We start from the raw sequence: 24,613 nt of genomic DNA on the forward strand, positions 1-24,613 counted from the left end.
ACCCCCCCCCCCCCCCCCCCCCCCCCCCCCCCCCCCCCCCCCCCGCCCCCCCCCCCCGCCCCCCCCCCCCCCCCCCCCCCCCCCCCCCCCCCCGCGGAGAGCGGCGATGAATGAAGATGAATGAAGACCGACGACCATGAGAGCTGACTCGGGCGGTTCGTTATTATCACTTCTAGGTCTTTGGTGAGGAAGCTCCCGACACGCCCCTCGGCTACAACCTCTCGGCGGTGCGGCAGCAGCTCATCTCGTCGCTGATGATCCTGGGCGCCTTCATCGCCTCGTCCACGGCCGGCTTCACCGCCCGCTTCTTCGGGCGCAAGATTTCGCTCTGGCTGGCGTGTGTCCTCGTCTTCGTGTCGACGGCCATGATGCAGGCCTCGACCAGCATCGGCGCCCTGTACGCAGGGAGGACCATCATCGGGATCGGCAACGGCCTGCTCATGACCCACGCGCAGCTGTACATCCACGAGACCACCCCGGCCCGCTACCGTGGCCTCGCCATCGGCTCCTTCAACATCTGGACCTCGGTCGGCTCCCTCGTCGGCACCGTCATCGACAATTTCACACAGAAGGATCACTCCAAACAGGCGTACATCCTCTCGCTCGGCCTCGTGCACATCTTGCCTGGCGTCCTCTGCTTCGGCCTGTTCCTCATCCCCGAGTCGCCCCGCTGGCTGCTCAGCAAGGGCAAGGAAGCCGAGGCCGAGAAGGCGCTCAACTGGCTCCGCCCCCGCGGCTTCCCCGTCAAGGAGGAGTTTGAGCAGATGCAGGCCGGCCTCGAGGCCGAGAGGCTGATCAACTCCAACGTCGGCTTCATGGACGTCTTCCGCAACCCCGTCGACCGCCGCCGCACCCTGCTCTCCATCGCCGCCATCACGAGCCAGGCCGCGTCGGGCTCCATGTTCATGATCTCGTACGGCACCTACTTCTTCGCCATGGCCGGCATCGGCGACCCCTTCGCCAACTCGTGCATCCTGAGCAGCTGCGGAGTCGTCGCCATCATTCTCAACGCCATCATCATCACACGCTACGGCCGGAGGCGCGTCTTCCTCATGACCGGCCTCGTCATCTGCGGCATCTGCCAGCTCATCGTGGCTTGCGTCTACAACGCCGCCCCGGGGACAGCCCAGACCGGCAAGGTCATTGTGGGCATCTCCATCATCTACATTGTCTCGTACAACGGCGGCATTAACACATATGCTTGGGTTGCTGGTGGCGAGTTCCCCTCCCAGCAGCTCCGATCCTATACCTTTGGCCTCGCCACGGCTGTGGGCTTTGCAGGAGCGGTTAGTCCGGACCCTTCCTTCCTCCCTTCCTCCCTTCATCCCTGCCCTCTGTGTTTCTCTGTTGGCCAGAATTTTTTATTTTTTATTTTTATTTTTTTGGAAACATTTTGCTGACATTCAACTCCCTCCCCCCCTAATAGTGGCTCACAAGCTTCACTGCCCCCTACTTCATCAACCCCGACGCGCTCAACTGGGGTCCCAAGTACGGCTTCATCTGGATGCCATCGTGCCTCTTCACCGCCATCTGGATGTACTTCTACTTCCCCGAGACCATGAACCGCACCCTGGAGGAGATCGACGAATTGGTAAGCCGCCGCCTAACGCGCCTGTTATCTATCTCTCTTGTCCATGTCGGCTAATCCGCTTGAAAACAGTTCGAGGCGAAGGTCCCGGCAAGGAAGTTCCGCAAGTACCAGTGCACTGGCCCGCTCGCCCGCGTGCACGACGAGAAGGTGTCTTCTGGCGACGAGAAAGTGCGCGTGGAGGAGGAGGTCGAGAGTACAAGTGCCTGAGCGGATGGATGGATGGATGGATGGATGGATGGATGGATGCATCAGCAACGACGTCTCCCCCCCCCCCCCCCCCTAATTACGCGTTGGCTGGCCTAAACATAATATCTTGCCCCGGTAAGGAACCCATAGCAGCCATACCGTCCTGTTGTTCTAGTCTAAGTACAAGTAGTTAGTAGTAGAAGTAGTAGGACTAGGACTAGGACTAGGACTAGTACTAGTTTAGTTAAACCCCGGAATGAAGAATCTTGCTCGTTTTGAGCTTGTCTTCCTACTTTGTATCGCTCCCCTACGTTTTAACCCTGACTTCGACTTTTGATCTGAACATAGTATCAAATTCACTTCCCAAGTCTAACCTGCATCTAATTACATCCAATCTATTCACTACTCCTACTACTGCTACCACTACTACGCCGCCGACACCTCCTTGAGCACGGCGTCAAACACCTCCTCGGCGTGCTTCTCGGCGTCGTGGTTGGTGATCCACTCCGCCCGGGGCAGCTGGATGCTCTCGGGGTTCTCCTTGACCTTGTCCCAGTCGGCCTTGTGCCACATATCCCTCGTGCTCTCGCCCGTCTTCTGCACCTGCTTTACCCGCTCGTACCGGATCTTCTCGTGCGCCCTGACCGCCGCGGGGATGCCCGCCTTGCCGGCCCGCCTGAGGCAGATGGCGATGGTGACGCCGTCCTCGAGGGCCTGCGTGGCGCCCTGGGTCGAGGTGGGGAGGAAGGGGTGCGCCGAGTCGCCGAGGAGGAGGACGCGGGCCTTGGGGCTGACCCAGGTCGGCAGCGGGTCGCGGTAGACCAGCTTCCAGTCCACGAGCTGGTCCTCGGGCGTCTTCTCCACGATCCGCGTCACCAGCGGGTCCCAGTCCTTGATGGCCTCCTTGACCTCGGACAGCTTGCCTGGGAAGCTCCACGACTCCTTGATGTCGTGCGTGTCTGGGTGCGTCAGCACCCAGCAGCAGTCGGACCCGTTCTTGATGGTGCTGAACAGGAAGTGCATGTCAGGGCCGATCCAGCCGTTGAAAGTGTCGCCGTTGTTGCAGAAGTGGGCCGTGAGGGGGTCCGCGAGCATGTCCTTGTTGGGGAACCTTTTGTTTGGAAGGGAGGGGACGTTAGTAGAAGAAAAAAAATAAATAACCATCGCCCGGCCGGGGGGTGGGGAATAGCCGACAGTTTGGAATGGATGATGATGCTTACCATGTGCGCCAGACTGCATAGCCACTGCTCTTCGGCTTGTCTTCGTAACCGAGCACAATCTCCCTAGCCCTTGAGCGCACGCCGTCTGCTGCGATGACAATGTCACCAGTGACCTACGATTGCGGTCTAGCATTAGCCTTTTTGCTTTTCTTGCCCCTCATTTATTTGGGGGCGTTGGTGGGTTTCACTCACCCTCTCGCCATTTTCAAGGATGATACCGGACTGTTCGTCCTCCTCAAAGTACTGCTCAATCCTATTGTTGAGGTGGATGGGGATGCCCAGCTCGTCCCTCGCGTAGTCGAAGATGACCTGGTGAAGCTCGCCTCTGTGGCCGTTGTAGGCGGCCGACTCCTCGCTGTACCGGGGGTTCTTCTGGTTGATGACGATCTCTCCTGTGTCGTACTTGTGGATGTTGAAGCCGTAGCTGCTCAGGTCGATGGACAGCGCCCGCATGCGCTTGGCCACCTGGCCGTTGTTCCAGCGGTAGAAGATGCGGCCGGCATTGGGGCCGAACGAGATGATGTCGCCGAGCACCTTGAGCTCGGGGAAGGCCTCGTAGATCTCGACGTCGTGGCCATTGCGGTGGCACTCAATGGCAGCAGCAAGACCGCCGAAGCCTTCGGATCTTGTTAACCAAGCCTTTTTTGTATGAGGGGGCGGGGTACCGTCATCCTTAACTTACCTGCACCGACGATGATCACCTTGATGCCCGTCTTGCTCCTCTCGGCGCCCGTGCCATTTGCGGAATTCCCATTGGTCGCCATTTGAAGAAGTGTGTCTCTCTCTCTCTCACTCTCTTGGCTATTAGCTCTGCTTGCTTGCTTGCTTGCTCAGCTTGGAAACTTGGGACTTGGGCAATAAGTTAATAAGCTTAGGTAGTAGCAGGGTGTCGTTATGCAGAAAATGACTGGGAGTGCCGACTAAGGGTCTAGTAATCGGGCGCAGTAGTTCGCAGCCAGCCATGTCCAAGTTGAGGATAAGTAATAAACTACCTATGTATGCCGGCGCGGGCTTCGCAAAGACTCCGAGGCTAAGGTGTAAGCCAGGCTCGTGCCTTAACTGCCGTCGCGTTAGCATCAATTTTCCCCAACGACGAACAGCGGGGTAGTGGGTTGACATACCATGCGCCCCTCGGCAAGTTGGTCCCGAAGCAATGGGGGTGCAATTGGGGGCCACTGGGGGGCCACTGGGGGCCCACTGCGGGGTAATTTGGCCATCTCCAATTTTTTCTAGCCCATCGCCGGCTAAATTATCTCCCACAAGCTGCCTCCATTTGGTGAGGGCCGTCGGGGATAACATGGCGTTTGAGGAAATGCCGTGGCTTACTTGAAGTTGACAATACTCGGAGATACCTTCGTGGTGAGAATACGGCATTGAAGATTTCGCAAAACCTCAATCTCGTAACAATAGTCCGCCGTGTTTGTCTGTCTCAGAGAACAAGACCGAACCGGCCGTCAAAAATCTCCATTAGTAGAGAGAAAAGTCCTTGGAAGGGAAGGGGGCTCCTTGGTCGATACGATAGGCAGATTGAAGATTGCAGATTCCAATCCCGGCACGGTCAAACAAACACGAATAAAAAAAAAAATCAACATGACGTCTCACCCTGAATTCGGTCTGAGAACTTCGGGCTTCGAGGTGGCCAAGGTCTTCGCTGACCAGATCCGGGGAAAGACAAGTGAGTTGAGATGACCCGACGCCCACGATCATGACCATGACCAGTCAGACTGACATGGAATGCGCACCACCACAGTCCTAGTCACCGGAATCGGCCCAAACGGAATAGGTGGCGCCACTGCCCGCGCCTTCGCGTCGCAAGGACCCAGCCTGCTCATCCTCGCTTCAAGGACCCAGAACAAGATTGATAGCGTCGCGGCTGAAATCAGGAAGTCGTACCCCAGCGTCAGGGTCGAGCCCGTCCTCCTAGACCTCTCGTCGCAGAAGGCGATCCGCGACGCAGCCGCCGAGGTCGGCAAGCTGACCGACAAGCTGGACATCCTCGTCAACAACGCCGGCGCAGTCGTGTACGAGCGCCAGAAGACGGCCGAGGGCATCGAGCTCCAGTTCGGCATCAACCACGTCGGCCCCTTCCTGTTCACCAACCTGCTCGTGCCCCTTCTCCTGAAGTCGGCCGAGGCCGGCCCTGCCGGCGCCACCCGCGTGGTCAGCCTCAGCAGTGCCGGACACAGGCTGTCTCCCATCCGGTTCAGCGACTACAACCTCGAGGGCGGCCGTCCGATACCGAAGGAGGAGGAGCCCTTCTCCCCGCTGCCGCCCATGTTCGCCAAGGAGACGGAAGACAGATACAACGGCACCATTGCCTATGCCCAGTCCAAGACGGCCAACATCTTGTTCACCAAGTCCCTGCAGGAGTACCTCGGCAAGCGGGGCATCTCGCCCTACTCCCTACACCCAGGAAGTACGAACCATTCCCAGGCCAGTGGAAGCTACAGACACGATGTGCTAATCTGTGACCCGGAATAGGCATCATAACGGACCTGGGTAGGGATCAGGACGAAGAGATGGCCAAGGCGTTCAAGAGCGTGGCCCCGTACTGGGGAACCGAGGACGAGGGTTCGTCCACGACCCTCGTCGCGGCTCTCGACCCGGCATTGAGCGGTGAGTTTTGGCGTTTCCAGTGGTGCTTCCGGCGACGGGCCCGATGGCTGACAAAAAGACAACAGAAATCAAGGGAGTCTACCTCTCCTCCTGCCAGATCGCAGAGCCGACTCCGTTCGCCACAGATGCCGCGAATGCCGAGAAGCTGTGGAAGCTCAGCGAGAAGCTTGTCGGCCAGGAGTTCAACTGGGTCGCTTGACCGGAATGTAGCATAGAAGCATAGACAATGTTTAGATTTGTTTGCTGTAGACCTAGTTAATAATGAAAGATCTTGTCCTCCCTCCATTGCCTTGAAAATGACATAACTTGGGAGATCGTTCCAGTGGGGCGGGCACGTGGCGGGGCGGGAGGAAATGCTGCATGCAGGAGTGACAATTTTGACTCTCTGAACGAAAGGAGAAAAAGAAAAGCACCTCCGTGAAATCCAAGTGCAGTTTATTCTTCTTCTTTTCATTATTCCTATTCTTACCTGGTATTTACTTCTTATTTTATTCATCTTGCGTTGGACTCACTTCTCTTTACTTCTTCTGGGCCCCACTTGAATCTGGGCATGCTGCAGTGGAAACCAGACCCCAAAAAATGAAGGCATCCGACGAAGAGCGGATTGGAGACCTCCTCACCTGGGGCAAGCGCCACGGCGCCCAACTCCACGAATCCGTCGAGGTCTTCCATGATGACGTGGCGAAGTTCTCGCTCAAGGTCAGAGAGTCGGCGGGCCAAGGTGGCCTCCAACCCGGTTCCGCAACCGTGACCTGCCCAGCATCACTCACCTTATCCTTCGTCAACGCCGTCATCGGCGGCCCGCTCCCCCCTGACATCTCGACCGATCTCCCCTCAAACCCTCTATTCCCTTCCGCCTTCATGGACTCCCTCCCGCCGTATGTCATCGGCCGGTTCTTCTTGATGCAGCAGTACCTCCTGGGCAAGGACTCCTTCTGGTGGCCGTACATCCGGGCCCTGCCACAGCCCGAGCATCTCGCATCCTGGGCGTTGCCTGCCTCCTGGCCAGACGACGACATCGACTTCCTGGAGGGGACGAACGCGCACGTGGCCATCGCGGAGATGCAGGCCAACCTCAGGCGGGAATTCAAGCAGGCCAGGAAGCTCCTCAAGGAATCCAGCCTCCCCGGCTGGCAAGCCTACAACCGCGTGCTCTACAACTGGGCCTTCTCCATCTTCGCCAGCCGGAGCTTCCGCCCCTCGACCGTCCTCTCGGATGCACGGACGGCCCAGGTCGCCAGCGCACTCCCGGCCGGCTGCGACGCCGACGACTTTTCCGTCCTGATGCCCGTCTTCGACATCGCCAACCACTCCCCCACCTCGGACGTCGTCTGGGACTCGACGTCCGACCCGGCGTGCTGCCAGCTGAGGAGCCGGGATGCCTACCTGCCGGGCCAGCAGGTCTTCAACAACTACGGCATGAAGACCAATAGCGAGCTGCTCCTCGGCTACGGCTTCGTCATCGACGAGACGGAGGCATTGCACAACGACTACATCCACGTAAGGAAGCGGATGCCGGAGGACGGCAGCGGCGCGGGCGACAACCCGGGGGCGGGGACGAAACCAACCGAGTTTCTCATATCGTTGCGCCCATTGACGGACCCCAGCTCGCGGGTCGGCAGATCAAGGCAGAGGGTGGCCAGGTCCGACGACTTCCCGGTGCTGCCCGAATTCTCGCACGTCGAGGACTCGCTGATCTGGGACCTTGCGGCGGCTCAAACGTCGGCCGACGAGAGGCAGACTCTGGCCGAGCTAGTGGCCGCCAGTCCGGGTGCGTCGGGGGCCACCACCACTGCCGACGACTACCTGCGACGGCTGGTCAGCTCGCCACCAGACCCTCGGCTGCTGGGACTCTTGGCGAAAGTCAAGGGAGCTTTGCTGGCCAAGCTTGGGTTCGATTACGAGAAGCTGAAAGCTTCCGAGGAGGGTCTGCATCCCGAGAATCGCAACCAGGAGCTCGCGATGAGATACCGAAAGCAGTGCGAAAGGGTGCTGGAACGAGCTATCGAATCGCTCAGTTCCGGCGCGACCAGTGCCCCAGGCCAATAGAGCAGAGATGTTTTCTCCCGTATATAGACAACAAAGAAGCTAGACTCGACACCTCGCATCCGGATGGCAACTCCCGGGCAGGTGATATTCCTAATGATAAGATAGACGTTTGAGATTACGGCGCCGACGAAACCCAACTGGTGTATCGCCGTGTCCCTTTGTTTGTGGTCAAACTGTAACCAGGACCCATGCTACAAAGACGACACCTGGAAGGACGGAGCTGGAACTGAACCCACCCAGTCCGCGGCGAGCACGTCAGTCAGGGGCAATCATCACGACCCATTCAACACAGCATCATCATAACTTGATCATTAAACCCAGAGAGAAGCAACAGAGAGCGGACTCGATGGCCTCTTCTAACAATCTGACAAGCGAATCATATCGACATAAGCCTATGGAAACCCCCCCATACTCGGACTCCCTATGCCAGGAACAAGTCGACCGCGACCGATATGGCGGGTAGTAAATAGGTCGACAGCAAAAAAATAGAAAAAAACATTCTCTGGGTATTTCCCAAGCAAGATACAAACAACAAAACAGCTCCCCTGAACCCCTCGCCCCTGTTTCTCTCTCTCTCTCTCTCTCTCCTCTTTTGGCTCCGTCTTCATATCCATCTCGTAAGATAAAACAAAAGCCAAACAAAGACCAACACAGCCACACATCAACCAACCGTCCTCGTCCTGCGCTTAGGAGCCGGTGTCCCGTTGGCGCTCATGCCAAGGCTAGCGATCTTGCTCCGCCGGGTAGCCATCCTGACCACAGAGGACGACGACGACGACGACGACGAAGCAGCCGAAGACGACGGCGCCGACCTCTTGGCCGGCTGCTGCACCGGCGGCAGCTTCTCCACCGCCTTGGGCCCTGCCACGCCCTTATTTCTGATGGGCGTGGGCATCTGCAGCCTCGACGTCCTCGTGCGCTTGGGCGGAGGCTTCTTCGCGGGTGGCTGCTCGGGCTGCTGCTCAACCTGCGGCTCGGGCTGCTGCTCGGGTTCCCGCGCCGCCTCCTCCGGTGCAGCTGCTGCTGCCGCGGCTGGCGGCGCGCCCTGCTCGTCCGGTTCTCCCACGGGGCCGCATGTCGCCACCGCCGCCGTCTCACAGTTCGTGATGCAGGCCGCCATCGGCTTGTTGGGCGCAGGTGGAGCGGGGCAATCGCCGCCGTCGCCCTGGAACCTTGCCAGCTCCTCCGCCCAGCGCACCCCCTTCGCGATCCGCACCCTCCTCCTGCTGCTGCTGCTGCTGGTGCCGCTGGTGCCCGCGGCCGCATCCGCGTCGCCCGCGGCAGCCTCGGCCTCCCTGCCCTCCCTCGCGTCGAAGACGCCCTTGAGCTCGCGCATGCGCCACGCGGCCGGGTCCTCGGCCTGGCGCGCCAGCACTGCCCTGGGCGGGACGGACCCCGCCTTGTTCTTGCGCGTGTTGACCCGCGTCACGGCCGCCAGGTCCTTCTCTTCGCTCCGGCTCTTGGGGATCACGATGGCCGGCATGTCCCTGTCCAGGTCCGACATCATGCCCGACGACCCGGGCAGCCGGACGGGGATCATGGAGAGCGCCACCGAGTTGGCCGATGGCGCCGGCGGCTTGAGCTGCACGCGAGTGCTGCGGGACCGCGTTGATCGGCGGAGCCCGCTATCGGCGGCATCCGCGTCGGGTTCGACAAGAGACATGGACTGGTCGAGCGTGGTCTCGAGCTCGGCATCCAGGCGCTTGCGGCGCCGCTTGCTCTTGGGAAGCGGGGATGACTCCTCGGAAAACAGAGTCGCCTTGCCCTTGAAGTAATCGTCTTTCCCCACCCGCCCCTTCCTCTTCTTGGTCGGGCTCGGGCTGTTCAGGTCCTTATCGCCGAGGGGGACGCGCTTCGAGGGTGACTGGGGTTTGGCGATGGGGGACCCTGTCGTCGATGCTGTGGATCCGGTCGACCCAGACCGACGTTTCGGCCGAAGATTCCTCCTCGCCAGAGCTGCGGCTGCCGCCGCTTTGGCGCTCTTGTCGGCCTTGACCCGCGTCACGAACTTCCGGAGCATCTCGGTCTCGGAGTCTTCTTGAAGCGTGACCGGGTCATTGTCGGGCAGTATCATGTTGCCTGCTATATTCGTAGTGGGGTCCTCGATAGGCACCGTCGGCTCGTAATCCATCGCCGTAACAATCCCGTCGGTCTGGGTATCCTCGAGATCGTCAACCTCTAGGGCAATGCTGTCGGCATCATTGGAGCCCAGTTCGGGAGCAGGGTCCAGCGGCGAGGCTCGGCGATCATTAATGGGTGTGAATTCCGTATTTGGCGCGGGTGGAGTCTCTGTAACAGTCTCGGCCTCTCCATCTGTGACATCGGTTTCGGCAATAGTATCCCTTGGCGGCGTGTCTGGAAGTGTCTCGTCCGTTTCTAGACTCTCCTTTTCCGGTGTCGCATGCGCCAGGTCTGTCATATCGAGACGCATGTCTGTGTCTTGATCATCCAAGTCAACGTCGAGTGCAATCGTCCCACAGAAATCATTGTCCGGCGTGACAATCGACTCGTCAGACGGTGTTGGGGACCCAACTGATTGATCCGGAACGTCTGAAGGGACTTCTTCTGGTGATGGGCCATCCGACATTTCGACAGTGTTGTTTGGTGAAGGCGAATTGGAGTTGGCAAGCCGATCGCAATCCGCCGTTTCAATAACCTGAACACCTGCAGCCAGGGAGACATCGGTGGTTGGCGCCACTGGCTGATCTTCACCGCTCGCGGCGCAGCCCTGAGAGCTGGACTGCACCGGCGCCGCCAGGTTGGTCGCAGGCGTCGGCGTCGACGACCCGTCCCGATCGTCGCACTCGGGAAAATTATCTTCGGAAAGCCCGTCATTCTCCGGGGTGGAAGGGCCTAACGCTGTCTGCTCCGACCTGGGATCAGGCATTGGAGACGACGGACTGGTGAAGCGCTGCTCTTGATCAGGCTGTGCTGCGTGTTCGTTATCGCCGCCAGTGGAGCCCTCATTGTGTGTGAAGAGGTCGGCATTGATGGTATCTGTGGCGAAAGACTCCTCGAGGATGGTGGAGAGACCCTCTGGATCGTGAGGTGAGAACATGTCGGTTTGCTCGGGGTCACAGAACGAATCGGGAATCTCGGCGGGTGCTGTGAACTCAATCGGGCTTGCTGGGTGGTCAACGACAGGATGCTGCATCTCGACTTCCGTCATCGGTGGAGGAGGAGTCGCTGCTGCCTGATCATTCGTGACCTCGTCCGTGACCGTTTGGTTCATTAAACCCAAGGCATCCGCGATTGGCGAAGTTGCCACAGGTCCGGTGACTGCGCTAATCTCTGCAGCCAACTGGGTGTCGCTTTCCCTTTCCACCTCCATATTCGAATCATATGCTGTGAGTGCTCCGCCGGCAGGAAAGCTCGCGAAGCGCGGCGTAGATGGTCCGGGGCTCTGGCCGAAAATGTCCAGATTGGTGCCGACGTCAACCACGACTGCAGCGTCCGAGTCTGCGCGGGGTTCTTGGACAGGAACCATTGGCTCTGGCTGCTCATTTGCTGGCGGCGATGTGACCTCCAGCCGAATGTCGCCCGACCCAAAACCGAACACGTCTAGCGTGTGTCGCCTCGACTCGGCGTTGGCCAGTCTGCTGCCCGTGTGCAAGAAACTGTGACGACGGCTTGGAGGCCTTTGATCAGCCTCAAATGCGGCAAGACGCCTCGCTCCGCTCGACCGTCGCCGATCAGACCGCCGTGCATTCTGCAGCGAAACACGCCTCCTGGTCTCGTGTTCGGGCTCAACCTGCAGGTTGGGAATCGGTTGGTCAAAGAGGAGCGGCAGTGGATCCAAGACCGAACGAGACGAGTCGGTCTCGGAAACCATGGAGTGGTCTGCCATATTTTCGTGAACTGGCGAGAGACGCGGCTGTCTGGCGGGCGATCTGGCCGGGGAGGAGGCTTCCAGCGGTGCCGCCAGCACGATCTTCGAAGGCGTGGCTGTCATGGTGAATGACTTCCGCGGAGAGCGGGAAAGCTTCATCGGCGACAATCTCTTCGGCGACCTCGTCATTGGCAAGCCCTTCTTCGGGGACACCAAAGCAATCGGGCTGCTCTGGACCAAGACATCTTCGACGGGGGCAAAAGACACGCGCCTGCTCAGCCGACGAGTCGACCTCCGCCTCATTTGCTTTGCGTCCGCAGTATGGGCAACATCGTCCGCCTCCGCTGAAGCCAGTTCCGCAGTCGGGACAATGGACTCGGTCAAGGGCTGCAGATCAGCCACCATCCCTGTCGCCTGGGTGCATGGTTCTATCGGCCGCCGGCTGTTATGTCTCTTCCTTGGCACCCATCTCAGCGCCTCTTCGGCAAAGGTCGGCACATTCGACTTAGTGCTGGATGCGACGATCCCATCGGAGGTGGTTTCTGCATCTTTCGCCTTAGATACCGACTCTATGGTCGTGTCAGCCACCCTCCCGCGAGGAGCGCCGCTCCGGGCCCGTTGCGGTTTATACGTACCCCTTGCATCAGCCAAGTCACATCTCCCATCGTGTGTCTCTGTCTCCCCAATCTTCTCATCCCACGATGCGACTCCCCAAGCAGGGACAAAGCCCGCCGCGCGAGCCCGCTTCCTGCTTCCCTGCCCTTGACAGTGCAGTTCGGTGAGTGCGGCCGCGTAGTTGCTCGTCACAGAGGCTGTCAGCAATCCGCCGGACCGTTTCCATATCTTGCCCCTTCGATTGGCAGCGGGGACGGCGATTCGATGCCACGGTTTGGCGGGAGGGATAGGCGGCGGGGCGAGGCACGCGGTGGGGATGGCAACGCTGGGGATCATGTGTCAGGCAAGCGTACTTTACGCTGAACTTGGGATGGGGATGGAGATGAGAATGGGAATGGGGTAGAAGGGAATACCTCGTCGATTGCCAGGTCGTGCTGGCCATCTTGCTTGGTGGGCCCATGAGCGCGGTGCTGCCTGCCATGGAAAGCAGTCAATATCGCGCCCGTTTGTTGCCGTCGGGGATTTCTCCTATAATTGAGGAGGGCCCCGATTCTCTCCTTTAGAATGTAAAACGGTGTAGTCGTGGTGATATTCTAAATGTCGAGAGACTCAAGTGTCGGGGATTGCGTAACGATTCTTGTGTGTGTGGGGTTTGGGGAGTCGGGGACGCGACATGAAGAAATTGGCGTCTCTCAATAACAGGCCGATGGGAGAGCGTCGCCCAGTACGACTCGTTTTGTTTACATTCAGACATTGGACCAATCATCATTAACGTCTTGGAGGAGTGGACAAAAGGAGTTTAGAGCAGATCCCTTGCCCCACTTATACTGGGCATTCCATTTGGCAACTCAGCACGTGACCTCAAATTTTGGCACGACTCCCCAGAGTCTTTTGGAGGTTTGACGATAGCACCAAAGCCGCAAGACAATCCATGACAGCAGCTAGAGAGCCAAACTGATAAAGGGCCTTTGTCCAGATTGAAGCAGGACAACTGCCTGTCCTTTCATTTGTTCCATAATCACCGGGCGCATCTCAATCGCAACCGACAATGTCGAACAAGACCCCCATCCGTCTCCCCCCTCTGCGCGTCCTCCGCGTTCGCAACGCCAATCGAACCGAGGCAAACCCATGCATGGCAATCATGTCCTCAGTCCTAGGTTGGTAACAGGCTGCCATTTCCTTGTTAACCCCCCTGACAAAAGCCGCTGACACCTATCCCCTCCCCCTTCCCAGCCTGTTGGGCATCTGCAGGATACAACACCTCTGGGTGCGCCACTGTCGAGCAGGCACTGCGCAGCTGCATGGACGGCCCCAAGCCACCATCGAAGCCCAAGAACGCCATCAACTACCATCTTTCTAGGATGCACAAGAACATCTCAGGGCCGCGGAAGAGGGATTGATAACGGGCAAGCAAGGCAGCCCTGGTTTTATTTGGAAGGGGGATGGAGGTTGGAGAAGAAGGAGCCGGGAATGAAGGTCACGAGGCACCCCTGGGCCAGTCGGCGCACTCTGAGCCCGCGTTTTCCTTCGTCTTGCTTCTCTGCAATCCTACATATTTCGACGATACGACGAGGCGCATTGGTTAGTGGACGACCGAGGCCCTGCAAGACCACTGGATCGATCGTGGATAGGCAAAGGAGGAGAGGGCGAGACAACTTGCAGATAGCGCTGTATTGTATTATACTGGAACAACCTACATAAGGCCTTGTTCCCACGGCTGAATGGCGTTTATTTGGCAGGGCATTGCGGATAGATGGGCATCAAAAACTGTATAAACACTGAAACACCGCATTTGGGACACAACACCGTTGCTTGAGGGAATCAGTTGAATTGCAGCGCTACTCTAAACGCAACGGCGCCAATCCATTTGAGAGAGCCATTAACCTCGTCTCCGAAAGGAACGGGCTGGTATTGTGGAATCCAAGATGGGGCCTCGGCCACCACGTATTTCATCATCTGCCATTATCATCCTCCGACTAGTCTGTCCCGAGTCGGCTCGACTCTCAGCATCACCTCGGGACCACCTCCAATGTTGCGCTGAGATGTGACGATGATTCTGGATGCTACCGCGACTGCAGCGGGTTTAAACGAGTGACTCGAGCTAATAGTTGCTCATTCCGACATCCAACCTTTCCCCAGAAACGAATGACGAGATGCGCCGATCCCCATGGGTATCAGACCGATTTTCTTGCGAGCGTGTCGAAAAGACAGCATCATCCAAGAAGTCAGGTTGCGAACATAATTCCAGGAAGTTGAAGGAACTGCAGAGGGCTCGAAGTCTGTCAAATAAACAAGAACGAGGTAAAAAAAAAAGATGCACCGGTCAAAAGACAAAAAAAAAAAAAAAGGGAGAAAAGGTGCTGCAGAAGTAAGCAGGGTAAGGGATAGCATCGGCGTCATGATGGAAAAGATGGCCATGCCTCGTCTGGTATCCGCCGTCTATATGAGGATAATTCGAAAATCCAACGCCTCCAATGCAACGAGTCGTTGATAAGAAGCATATGTTGCCAAGAAAGAAAGGGGGAAAAAGGGGGGCGGTTGGGTTGGGTGGGGGAAGAAACCGATTATTTTCTCCCCAAGGAAGGGGTGTCGCAAGGAAGGGTGCAAGCTGCTGTGATATCGCCCCAATATCGCCCCGAAGAAAGCGCGCGTTTCCTTCAGTTCATCTCTCCGACGCAGAACAGCTCAATCTCTCCAACTCCCCCAAGGGTACCGGCGGTATTTCTCATGCCCTCGCGCCACTCGGAGATGGCGATTTGGATGTCGTCATCGCTCTCGATCGTCACAAAGTCTCCGTCTTCGTCCTGGTATCGCAGTTTCAGATTGCCCTTAGCAATGCTGGAGCTGGTGAAGCGGTTTAGCTTCGCATCGATACGGTCGATGAGGCTCTGGTACGTGATGTTGAAGGCCACAACCAAGGTCACGTAGTTGCCGCCGTCGCAGTTGACCTTGACTTTGAGTTGTGTGGGGAGCGGGATGTCCGAGTTGGGGGATGGAAGAGGGTTCTGCATGGCGTTGTCGGGCGGTTGGCTGCCGGTTCCTCCCAACGGAACCATGTTCATGGTGCCGTTCGAAATCGACCCTTGCCTGGGGTATACCGGGTGCGATGGGAACTTGACCATGGTTCCTCCATAGTGCTTCTCCCTCTCTCGCTGCGCGCCCGGGGACTGCGTGCTTGTTCTGACGGGTAGGTCGTTGCGTGGGCTGCCGCTGTTGCTCCTCGGGATGGCCGAGTCGTGCCTCTCGTGTGCCGCGTGCAGGTGCGGGGGAATCCCCGGGACGGCAGGAACGGCCTGTGCGGTTTGCCGGCGCCCGTTCATGGGCTGGATGTCAGGCGTGCTGTAGGAGCGACTCCGTTGCTGCTGCAACTGCGAGGCGCTCTGGGACGCCATGGCGGGAAGCGACGGCCCTCGAGGATTCCGGCCATTTGCCGTCACCATGCCATACGCATTGACGGGACTCGGCCCGTCTCGAGATGGAGCGTGTGGCATCGCCGGAGCCGTGTATCGATTGTTGTCCTCCCAATTGCCGGGTTGAGGTACGCCAGTGGGGGGGAAGGGATATCCGTTGTTGGGGAAGAAGCCCGACGTTGTGCTGGCTCGACTAGACGCAGGGGATTCGGCGGTAGGGGAGAAGTAGGAATTGGCATTGTTTGGAACTTGGGAGCCTGGCGACTGTTGACCCGGAGTACCCATCTGCGTCTGGAGACTCAGCGGTGCCGGCGGTTGCGGAAGAGGGAACCGCGGCGGCGGAGCCCTTGCGATGCCTGCCATGGACTGTGTGCTCTCGCCCGTCGCCGACCGCGCCCTCAGGCTCGTGCTCGAAGCGGTGCGCGGGATTGTGCCTGCCATCACTTGGGGGGGGTTGCTTCCATACTGAGAAAGCGGGTGCGTCAACGCGTAGGGATCCTCCTCTTCATCATCATCATGCTGAGCATAAGGGTTCTCCAGGCCGCTGACTTGCGACTGCATCCAGGCGAAGTTCGGTGGCGGTTGGTCGGGGCCTTGGGCAGCCTGTGGAGCATTCTCCTTCCTCTGTTGATCGAGGCCGACGGCCCATTTCTTCATCATGCCTTCATTTTGGAACTTGATCATGAAGTTTTCCACCCCCGGGTCCCCCTTCCACCATATCTGTACCGTGTAGGAGCCTGCATTGTAAGCCAGGGCGGCTGCCAAGAGGGTAAAGGAGCTGTACTAACCCGTCTTTGATATCGCCACGACATCTGTGACGTTGGTCATGAAGATGCGACCCTTCAGCTGCAGCTTTGCGTTTCGATTCTGGACTTTGGGCCCGGTTGACTTCGTCTTGTCCTTCTTGTCCTTGCTCTTGTTGGGCGAAACCTCTTTGCAACAGAGCAAAATGCATTCGAACAGATAGATCTCGTACTAGACGCAAAAGGTTAGTCCTTGATCACAAATGACACACAAGGTCGAGGGGCCAAGTGGGTTGGGGGGTATCAGACAAAACCTACATCCTTCTCTTGTTCACTCTTTCCAGTGACGACCGTGTAAACCCCATGCAGCAACAGCTTCCCAAACTGCTCAACCCGGTGATTCTTCCAGTCATCAACCCGAGTCATGAGATCATCCAAGGCCTCGTCAAGGAGATCGCGGTCGACAGCCTCATTTGCCTTTTGCAGGGCACGTTCGGCAGCATTGATGCCAGCTGTTAGATCAGCCCTGGTTGCCTCGTCATCGCTCTTCTTCAGAAGGTCCTGTTCGCCGGGTAAGTTAGCACATTAAGCAACCATAGCTTGCCAAATGCACAAGCTGTGTCGTATCGCTGTGCGTACCTTGAGCAGCAAGGGGTACTTGACAAGCCGCTGCATGGGCTTCAACAAAAACCCATCCAGCGTATTGAAGTCACAGGCAACAGGATGCTCGGCAGACTGGATCTTGTCAAACATCTGGCCGGCTATCTGAGCTGCCTTCCGCTGGTTTGCGATAAAGGGTTGGTAAATGTTAAAGGAATCCTCGTAGAAGACAAAGGGCCCTCCCCAGCCCTGTCTTGCCTCGGGCATCGAGTTTGTCGTCTCGACGCGGATCAGGAATCGTCGCTGGAAATCCAGGATGGCGTTGATGTTCAGGAAGATCTGGTGGACTATGTCGCCGGGGATCACTCCCCGTTGTTCCAGTGTCTTCTTCAAGTCGTGCAGATTCTCCAGATCCTGCACATATTTCCGTTCTGTATCCACCAGTTCCCGTACAACGTAGTCTCGATAGCTCATCTGCGAAGTGGCACCGAGCGAATCATCTTCGGGATACGGCTGGACCTGGAGGAGCAGGTTCCGTTGCTCGGCGAGATCGAGGACATAGTTAATAACAGAAATGACCTGGATGGATTGACCATGTTAGCTCTCTTTGCTCTCCTCCTTTGGACATTCAAATAGCACTGCACTGCACTGCGACAGTTCCACCAGCCGCAGGCTTGGGATGGGGGCAAGTCACCTTGACAAAACCCGTGGTATCGTTGCCTGTCAGGTCGTTGATGATAAAACACTCGGACGGCGGGGGCTTCACGTCGTTCAGACACGCTCGAACAAAGTTGGCTATAGCAATCTTGGAGCGCTTCGACTCGTTGCCCATGGACTCATCCACGTGAAGCGGCTTCTCGGGTTGCAACGCGTTGTAGATGGTTAGCAGGGGATGGCCGGTCCGCAGCAGCCTCCAGAGTGACCCGACCGGTCCCCCATCCGATCCCCCATCAGCGCCCTCCGACCCATCGGGGACATCCGTGGCCCATTCGTCGAGCTGTTGCAGATATTCCTCGAAACCCGGAACCTGGGCCAGTCTCTGCTTCAGCAACACGCATATTTGGTAAAGGGATCGCGACGCATCGGCCTTCTGATTAATGATATTGCTAGTCGGAACGATCTGGCCGGGGGTCGAGGCGGCGACGGTCGTGGCGCTAGATAACGAGGTGAGGGAGGTGGTCGAGTTGAAAGCAGTCGAGCCAGAAAGCTGACTTGTCCGCGGCGCGCTGCCGCCGACGTTCATGCTATTTAATCTGGCAACACCGTCGGGCGTTGAATGGAAGAGAGGTGCGGTATTCGTTCTCATAAGGGGGGCGTAAGCCATCATTTGGTATCCATTCGTCGGAGACGAAGACCCGGAAAATGCGGCGGCGATTATCGACTAGATCGCAACTACGCCGCCTTGGGAATTGCGGACGATGGCGAGTCGAAGGGAAGTTCGGGGTTTGAGGTTTGAGGTTTGAGGTTTGGGGTCGCTGCAGGATCGCAGGATCGCAGGTAGGGTCGGTGACTAGGTGGCGGGTCGACCCTCAATATGCAACCCAAGATCGATCTCTGCCTATCTCTCGACTGCGCTATTCCCAGCTGCCTAGGTACCCAGGTGTCTGGCTTGTGTAAGACCTCTTTCTTGTTGCTTTCTTCTTATTCTTCTCCTTTTCCCCTTTATTCCGGCACAGCAGAATCGAGGGCAGGATTATTGTCACGAGGTGGGTTTTAAACGCGTTGTCGTCGTGGGCGTACTCGACCGGAATGCCAGCGGGAGCAGGCAAGACTGTGGGCGGGTTTTAGTGTCGTGCGGGTGGAATGGCTGGTGGAAGTCGCTCGAATCGGAGGGTGTGCAAGAGCTCGAATGGCCTCGTTTCCTCCCTCAGCGGCGTGGATTGCAGCAGGAATGCAGGTGTGGCTGCACCTCACTTCTCGGCAACGTCAGTCGGTGTATCTGTCGGGGCGAGGAGAATCGGTCGAGGGATGTCTGGGTGTCTGGGAAGATGTGCACCAATTTGCGGTCAGGTATCGAACTGGCTCGCACGCACACCACCCCCTTTGGCTCGAATTGTGGGGCGGGGGAAGAGGTTGGATGAGCCAGATCCCTTTTGGCAGGAAGGGGTTTACGGTGGGCCAACCGACTTGCAAGAGCGACGGGAGGGAGGGGTAGGTACGGGCAACTTTTGGTCCAGCGTAGCGCCGCGGAGGGAGGTACCTAGGTACATACATAAGGTACTTACCTTATTAAGCTCTTTTAGGCTGGGTTCTCCTCGATGTACGTTGTACTCGTCTTCCTCATCGAGGGTCCTCCCACCCAGGCGGTCTCGCCGCAAGTAGGTAGGGCTCATCTGCTACTGTTGCTGCTGCTGCTGCTGCTGCTGTTCCCGCTTTCTTATTCTCTTGCATCATTTGGGCTTTGGCATGGTTAAGACAGCATCGACTTTGTTTCAAAAATTGGTATCCTAAAACAGCATCGGGGCCTGGCTCGTTCGTTGATTGGCCACACGGAGCTAAACGGTGGGTCATGCCTGAGGGAACCCCGCGCCTCCACTAACAATTCCCACTGAACTCCACCCCTAGCGAACTGACTCGACTCGACAGTCGAGGCTCCTTTCGCTGATGCTGGCAGTTGTGGGCTAACAGCAGCGGACGGCACATAATGATGAGCCAAACTTAAATTCAGTATTCAGTATTCGCAAGTACCGAGGTAGTCTTAGGTTAGGTACCTTAGGTAGGTACCTAGGTAGGCAGTCCAGCTAGGTACGGAAAGTGCTGTGGCAAGCGGGCAGGTAGAAAGCAAGCATGCTGCATAGGACATCCATCCATCTCCCGTCTGTGTATCACCATGCACGCCAATTTGAGCGGTGTATATCAGTCGGATCATGAAGCACCACATCCCCGCAAGACTACAGTCTCACTCATCCCCGTGCCCTGTTGAGCATCTCCGGAAAACACATCGGGTTGCGGATGCAGAATCTCGTGGGGCGCGATCCAGCTCTGCGCCTGGCCGCATCGAGGGGTACTGCCGTTGTAACTTTCATGTGTGGGCTGCTCCTTCTCGTTCATGTTCTAGAAAACTGGGCCAAGGACTCCCGGGAGTTGGCGGCTGTTCGGGCCATTGAAACGCTTAAAATTCATGCAGATCCAAGGGCTGGGTCGGCTTCGTGCCGGATGGCATGACACCTGCCGCCAGAGCTTGGGCAGATCATCACAGCGGGTAATCCGTACATATATTCCGTACGGAGTACCCAACACAATTTGGAATCTGGATTCCGAGGGCCATAATTCTTGCCTCTATTCACCGCTCGATCTGTCTCTCCATACATAAAGTGGATCTCGAGGACGTTAGGCATAGGCTACTTTACCGAAAGCATTGTCTCTCTTCATAGAACCGTCTCTCGGTTCTTATTTAGCGAGGGTTGCTGTCTGTTAGGTAGGTAGGGACTGTACCTTGGCAAGAGAGGTGTTTACTGCGTAATTTCCATTCAAGATGTGGCTGGCTCTTGGAGTCCTGGGGCACGGAGCTCTTGGTGGCTCGTGCTCCTGGTTTGTTGATGACGGTAGGTTGATGGATGTGTGTGGAGGCTTGGCTGCCTTGCTGCCTGCCCAGGCAGGATCCATTACGGCACCATTACCTCTACAGGTACGGAGCGCGGTACCTAGGTAGTTAGGTGCAGTGGTAGGGTAGGACGAAGTGACGGACAGCTGACGTTCACCGCAATACAACAACGACAACGAAAAAGGAAAGCGGTACAACATTACTTTATCTTATCAAGAATAACGATCGACCGTGAACGAGAATTGGCCAGCAAACTGCGCTGCCGTGGCGCCAATAGAAATCCGCAGGCTGGGGAAGGAGCCAATAACCTGGTCTCGTTCTCTTCCCCGTCTCAGTTCAATTCCAGCCCAGCCGAAGTCTATCTAAACTCGCCCGCCGCTCTCAACCTCGCACCACCTCCGAACCATCCATTCCGGAATGAGAACTGCCCGTACCTAAAGATGGATGCTTTCGGGGCCCAGCAGCAAGATGAAGGCTATTCCGAAGACCCTCTGAACCCGCCCGCTTCTGCCTCATCTCTCAAACATGGATTTTCCGTCTTAGCATCCCAAAGACCAGCCGCCGAGTTCCCGGAGTGGCTAATGCGACACATCACAGGCCTTTCCATCCAAGAAAAGACCGGTAGGTGCCCGTGTCTCCCCTTTCGCGGGTTTCGCCCGAATAACGCGCTTATGTGCACCGTCTCGCTCTCTCGCGCCGGACTGCCCCGTCCGATGATCATCCTCTCCGCCAATCCACGGCCGACCAGCCGGGTTTGCAAACTTGTGACCATGACCAAGCATAATGTGCTGACAACCACCTCGCCAACAGATCTCGCCATGGCGCTGTTAAGCGACCTCCCAACAGGGCTCATCGCACAGGTCGTCCAGCAACTTAACCCCCGCCTCTACATCGACTTCATTCGATATCTCCCGCCGGAGATCTGCCTTAAGATTCTCGGATACCTCGACCCCGTCTCCCTGATCCACGTTGCCCAGGCATGTCGAACCTGGTACGAGCTTGCTATAGACAGGAAGCTGTGGGAAAAGGCATATTATCTTGAAGGATGGAAGGCAAAGAATGCAGAGATCGAGCACTGGGAGGCGAAGGCCAACGAGGACTCCTCCTCGTCCAGCATTAGGCGTCCACTCCGGACATCGACGTCAGGATCCGGTCGCACGCACAGGAAACGCGCTGCACCAACATCTCCGGAGCTGGACGCCGATCTCGACATGGTCATGTCCGATATAGGTGGTGCCTTCAAGCAGGAACCGGCCGAGATGGAGATGGGCGAGACGAGCATCTTTGGAGGCGCCGCCGAGGTCGCTCCAAAGACGGGTATGACACAGCACCTAGGGGAGCTGGACATGAACGGCTATTCCTCGAGTGCGCAACGCAAGGGCAAGGGCGTCGATAAGGGGAAGGCAAAGGCGGACCCCGCGCCCGAGATTGACCACAACGAGTACCTACTCGGCGTCCCGAAATCGACCCTGTGGATGTGGGATGTTGCCGACGGCAAATACAAGGTCAACTGGAAATATCTTTACACCATGAGACGGCGCCTCGAGTCGAACTGGGAGCTGGGCAAGTTCACCAACTTCCAGCTGCCTCACCCGGACTTCCCCGAGGAGGGCCACGGGGAATGCATATACAGCCTGCAGTACAACTCACAGTACCTCGTGAGCGGTAGCCGAGACCGGACGCTCCGGGTATGGAACATCCACACGCGACGCCTAGTGCGGCCCCCACTGGCCGCACACCATGGTTCCGTTCTCTGCCTGCAGTTCGACTCGGATCCCGACGAGGACCTCATCGTCTCGGGCAGCTCGGATTCGAGCGTCATCCTCTGGCGATTTTCAACCGGCGAGGTGATTCAACGACTTCGTCAGGCACACCGCGAGTCCGTCCTCAATGTCAAATTTGACAAGCGCATCCTCGTCACCTGCTCCAAGGACAAGACCATCAAGATATTCAACCGCAGGCCGCTGCGTTTCGGCGACCTAGGCTACCAAGGGGTGGATCCGGTCCCGCGAAACGTCAAGAACTACGCCTATGAGCTGCCCATGGACCAGCTCCCCGTCATCCCGCCCTACACCATGATCGGCTCTCTAGAAGGCCACGGCGCCGCCGTCAACGCCGTGCAGATTCACGACAGAGAGGTTGTCTCGGCGAGCGGCGATCGGCACATCAAGGTGTGGGACTGGCCCAGCCAGGTGTGCACGCGGACGTTCGTTGGGCACAGCAAGGGGATTGCCTGCGTTCAGTACGACGGCCGCCGTATCGTGAGCGGTAGCAGCGACAACGAGGTCAAGGTCTTCGACCGACATACCGGCCTGGAGGTAGCCAGCCTCCGCTCGCATTCTAACCTGGTGCGGACGGTGCAGGCCGGCTTCGGGGATCTGCCCTACAGCGTTGACGAGGATGCTGCCGAGGCCAGGAGAGTTGATGCCGAGTACTTCAAAGCCCTGGAAGCCGGGCAGCTGGACGATCTGGTGCGGGGACGGCATGCGCGCCGGCAGGGGAATGCCGGGTCAACGAGACCAGAGGATATTGCTGCCTACGGGGCGAAGCTGCCTCCGGGCGGCGGTGGAGGCAAGTATGGCAGGATTGTCAGTGGCAGCTATGATACGAGCATCATCATCTGGCGGAGGGACAAGGAAGGCATCTGGAAGGACCAGCATCGTCTAAAGCAGGAGGAGGCCGCGGCGGCTGCTCTACGGCAAGGGCGAACCCCACAGCCCGCGAATGCCACGGCTACTGCGACTCTCACCACCACCGCCGCCGGCCCCATCCCTCTGCATCCTTCGATGCTAGCGCCTGTCCGGCAGCCAGTCGGTCCACCAACAAGCACCGCTGCGGGACAATCGTCGGCGGGACCCGCGCTAGCAGCGGCCGCGGCAGCGGGCCCCAGCACAGCTTCTGGAAGGCCAGCAACACCACCGAACCAGCCCGGCTTCTCGATCACGCAGGTCGAGTCGCCCATCTTTGCCACCTTGACACCGTCATCCATCGCGTCGTACCGGCAGATGATCGATATCGCCGTTCCCCAAGGCCCCCAGGCCCTCGCCCAAGCGCTGGCGTCCTATCCGACAATGCTGACGCAGCGGGGTCATCTCCAGGCGGCCATCGACCGAGAGGCGAGTCCCTTCGTCAAGAGCCAGCTAAGACAGGCCGTCAACACGGCGCTCTTCAGGACCCAGTTTGAGCAGGCAAGGCAACGGAGAGATGCGGTGCGCAACCTCGAGAGGCAACAACAACAGACCGCCGCCGGCCAAGCTCTTGCTGACAGAGACGGCGGACAGGCCTCGTCGAGTGCGGATCAAGCGCAGATTCAGCAAGCCACAGCCACAGCCACAGCTGGGTCCTCCAATACCAACACCGGCCAGGATACGAACGCCACGGCAGCTGCTCAACCCACAACAGCTTCCCAGGCCATGGTTGCTAGCGCTCAGCAAGTACTCCTTACACAACAACACACGCTGCAGACGCTGCAAACAATGCAGGCCCATCAGGCAGCCGCCCAAGCGGCGGCGGCGGCGCATCACGCGCACGCACAGTTCCATGCCCCCGGGGCCGGGGTACATCTGCATCAGGTAGCTCCACCTCCACCTCCACCTGCACCCCTAACTGCACCCGCACCCGCACCCGCACCTGCACCTCCCAATCCCACAGCAGCACAGAACCACCATCCGCACATCGCTGCTGCCGTCGACGCCGCTAATGCTGCGCGCGTGTTCAAGCTACAATTCGACGCCCGGCGCATCATCTGCTGCAGCCAGACGAGCGTCATCGTCGGCTGGGACTTTTGCAACGGCGACCCGGAGCTCGAGGAGGCAAGCCGGTTTTTCGCGGCGGTGCAGTAGGGAGGGGATGGGAAGTAGGAAGGCCCGGCCTCTCTTGAGGATATCAGGAAAGGGGGGGGAACCCCTTAAGTGGGATGGGCGGAATTATCGGCAACACGGTGGTGGGCTGGCCTCTTTACTTCGAACATACATTCACTATTCAGGGTTGGCCACATTGATGCCAGGTCGAATCGATGTGCAGCAGCAGTCTTTACGGTACAGGAAATATTTCTTGGGGTTATCAGCCAGGACATTGTGTTTGGTCAGTTAAAACGGGGGGGGGGGGGGGGGGGGGGGTTCTCGGGTGGGGGTGGCCAACCAGCCGCCATACACGGGCACCAGGGCCCGTGAGTTGTCAAGAAGCGCGTGCCAAGCCAGGGGCACAGGGT

The 24,613-nt window shown here is 58.2% G+C and overlaps 8 protein-coding genes across 8 annotated transcripts in view; 5 read left to right on the forward strand and 3 right to left on the reverse strand.

Annotated features, from left to right (window-relative positions):
• The window catches only part of QBC33DRAFT_502442 (general substrate transporter), a gene marked incomplete at both ends in the record, with an annotated part of 2,153 nt that extends 355 nt beyond the window's left edge, over positions 1–1,798 (forward strand). Inside the window, 3 exons of the mRNA XM_060425731.1 lie at positions 177–1,286; positions 1,427–1,591; positions 1,661–1,798. Of these exons, the coding sequence (XP_060277864.1) occupies positions 177–1,286; positions 1,427–1,591; positions 1,661–1,798 (1,413 nt within the window). The remainder of the gene's footprint in view (positions 1–176; positions 1,287–1,426; positions 1,592–1,660) is intronic.
• A 405-nt stretch (positions 1,799–2,203) lies between these two features.
• On the reverse strand, positions 2,204–3,761 carry QBC33DRAFT_520249 (uncharacterized protein; the record flags this gene model as incomplete). The annotated part of the gene is made up of 4 exons (XM_060426356.1): positions 2,204–2,888; positions 2,998–3,110; positions 3,190–3,614; positions 3,680–3,761. The coding sequence occupies 4 exons, from the start codon at positions 3,759–3,761 to the stop codon at positions 2,204–2,206; spliced, it is 1,305 nt and encodes a 434-aa protein (XP_060277865.1).
• A 523-nt stretch (positions 3,762–4,284) lies between these two features.
• QBC33DRAFT_553508 (uncharacterized protein) lies at positions 4,285–5,836 on the forward strand. Its single transcript, XM_060429420.1, has 4 exons — positions 4,285–4,672; positions 4,748–5,413; positions 5,479–5,613; positions 5,679–5,836. The coding sequence occupies exons 1-4, from the start codon at positions 4,588–4,590 to the stop codon at positions 5,810–5,812; spliced, it is 1,020 nt and encodes a 339-aa protein (XP_060277866.1). The 5' UTR covers positions 4,285–4,587; the 3' UTR covers positions 5,813–5,836.
• Positions 5,837–6,009: 173 nt separating this feature from the next.
• QBC33DRAFT_502451 (SET domain-containing protein) lies at positions 6,010–7,662 on the forward strand (the record flags this gene model as incomplete). Its single annotated transcript, XM_060425732.1, has 2 exons — positions 6,010–7,378; positions 7,478–7,662. The coding sequence occupies exons 1-2, from the start codon at positions 6,193–6,195 to the stop codon at positions 7,660–7,662; spliced, it is 1,371 nt and encodes a 456-aa protein (XP_060277867.1). The 5' UTR covers positions 6,010–6,192.
• A 356-nt stretch (positions 7,663–8,018) lies between these two features.
• QBC33DRAFT_605059 (uncharacterized protein) lies at positions 8,019–12,965 on the reverse strand. The gene is made up of 3 exons (XM_060432265.1): positions 12,520–12,965; positions 12,127–12,431; positions 8,019–12,060 (listed from the first exon to the last, which is right to left on the reverse strand). Exons 1-3 carry the CDS (start codon positions 12,585–12,587, stop codon positions 8,324–8,326), a joined length of 4,110 nt encoding a protein of 1,369 aa, XP_060277868.1. The 5' UTR covers positions 12,588–12,965; the 3' UTR covers positions 8,019–8,323.
• Positions 12,966–13,154: 189 nt separating this feature from the next.
• Positions 13,155–13,506, forward strand: QBC33DRAFT_462968 (uncharacterized protein; the record flags this gene model as incomplete). Its single annotated transcript, XM_060425102.1, has 2 exons — positions 13,155–13,263; positions 13,340–13,506. The coding sequence occupies 2 exons, from the start codon at positions 13,155–13,157 to the stop codon at positions 13,504–13,506; spliced, it is 276 nt and encodes a 91-aa protein (XP_060277869.1).
• Positions 13,507–14,643: 1,137 nt separating this feature from the next.
• On the reverse strand, positions 14,644–18,424 carry QBC33DRAFT_337793 (guanine nucleotide exchange factor). Its single transcript, XM_060423720.1, has 5 exons — positions 17,554–18,424; positions 16,899–17,438; positions 16,578–16,820; positions 16,305–16,491; positions 14,644–16,253 (listed from the first exon to the last, which is right to left on the reverse strand). The coding sequence occupies exons 1-5, from the start codon at positions 18,184–18,186 to the stop codon at positions 14,764–14,766; spliced, it is 3,093 nt and encodes a 1,030-aa protein (XP_060277870.1). The 5' UTR covers positions 18,187–18,424; the 3' UTR covers positions 14,644–14,763.
• Positions 18,425–20,843: 2,419 nt separating this feature from the next.
• Positions 20,844–24,245, forward strand: QBC33DRAFT_462952 (WD40 repeat-like protein; the record flags this gene model as incomplete). The annotated part of the gene is made up of 4 exons (XM_060425101.1): positions 20,844–21,024; positions 21,214–23,819; positions 23,940–23,975; positions 24,123–24,245. 4 exons carry the CDS (start codon positions 20,844–20,846, stop codon positions 24,243–24,245), a joined length of 2,946 nt encoding a protein of 981 aa, XP_060277871.1.
• Positions 24,246–24,613: the final 368 nt, after the last annotated feature.

Source organism: Phialemonium atrogriseum (genome assembly GCF_030411735.1).
Source record: "Phialemonium atrogriseum strain 8032-3 unplaced genomic scaffold QBC33scaffold_62, whole genome shotgun sequence".
Lineage (NCBI taxonomy): Eukaryota > Fungi > Ascomycota > Sordariomycetes > Cephalothecales > Cephalothecaceae > Phialemonium > Phialemonium atrogriseum.

Bases quoted from the DNA above. Each gene is read 5' to 3' on its own strand.
- QBC33DRAFT_553508 (XM_060429420.1), top strand. From the start codon at position 4,588: ATGACGTCTCACCCTGAATTCGGTCTGAGAACTTCGGGCTTCGAGGTG. The intron at 4,673-4,747 runs GTGAGTTGAGAT...GCACCACCACAG, and splicing joins CCAGATCCGGGGAAAGACAA to TCCTAGTCACCGGAATCGGC. The intron at 5,414-5,478 runs GTACGAACCATT...GACCCGGAATAG, and splicing joins CTACTCCCTACACCCAGGAA to GCATCATAACGGACCTGGGT.
- QBC33DRAFT_605059 (XM_060432265.1), bottom strand. From the start codon at position 12,587: ATGGCAGGCAGCACCGCGCTCATGGGCCCACCAAGCAAGATGGCCAGC. The intron at 12,432-12,519 runs GTATTCCCTTCT...CATGATCCCCAG, and splicing joins ACGACCTGGCAATCGACGAG to CGTTGCCATCCCCACCGCGT. The intron at 12,061-12,126 runs GTACGTATAAAC...ACACGACCATAG, and splicing joins TGACTTGGCTGATGCAAGGG to AGTCGGTATCTAAGGCGAAA.
- QBC33DRAFT_337793 (XM_060423720.1), bottom strand. From the start codon at position 18,186: ATGATGGCTTACGCCCCCCTTATGAGAACGAATACCGCACCTCTCTTC. The intron at 16,492-16,577 runs GTAGGTTTTGTC...TTTTGCGTCTAG, and splicing joins AGAGTGAACAAGAGAAGGAT to TACGAGATCTATCTGTTCGA. The intron at 16,254-16,304 runs GTTAGTACAGCT...CTTACAATGCAG, and splicing joins CGTGGCGATATCAAAGACGG to GCTCCTACACGGTACAGATA.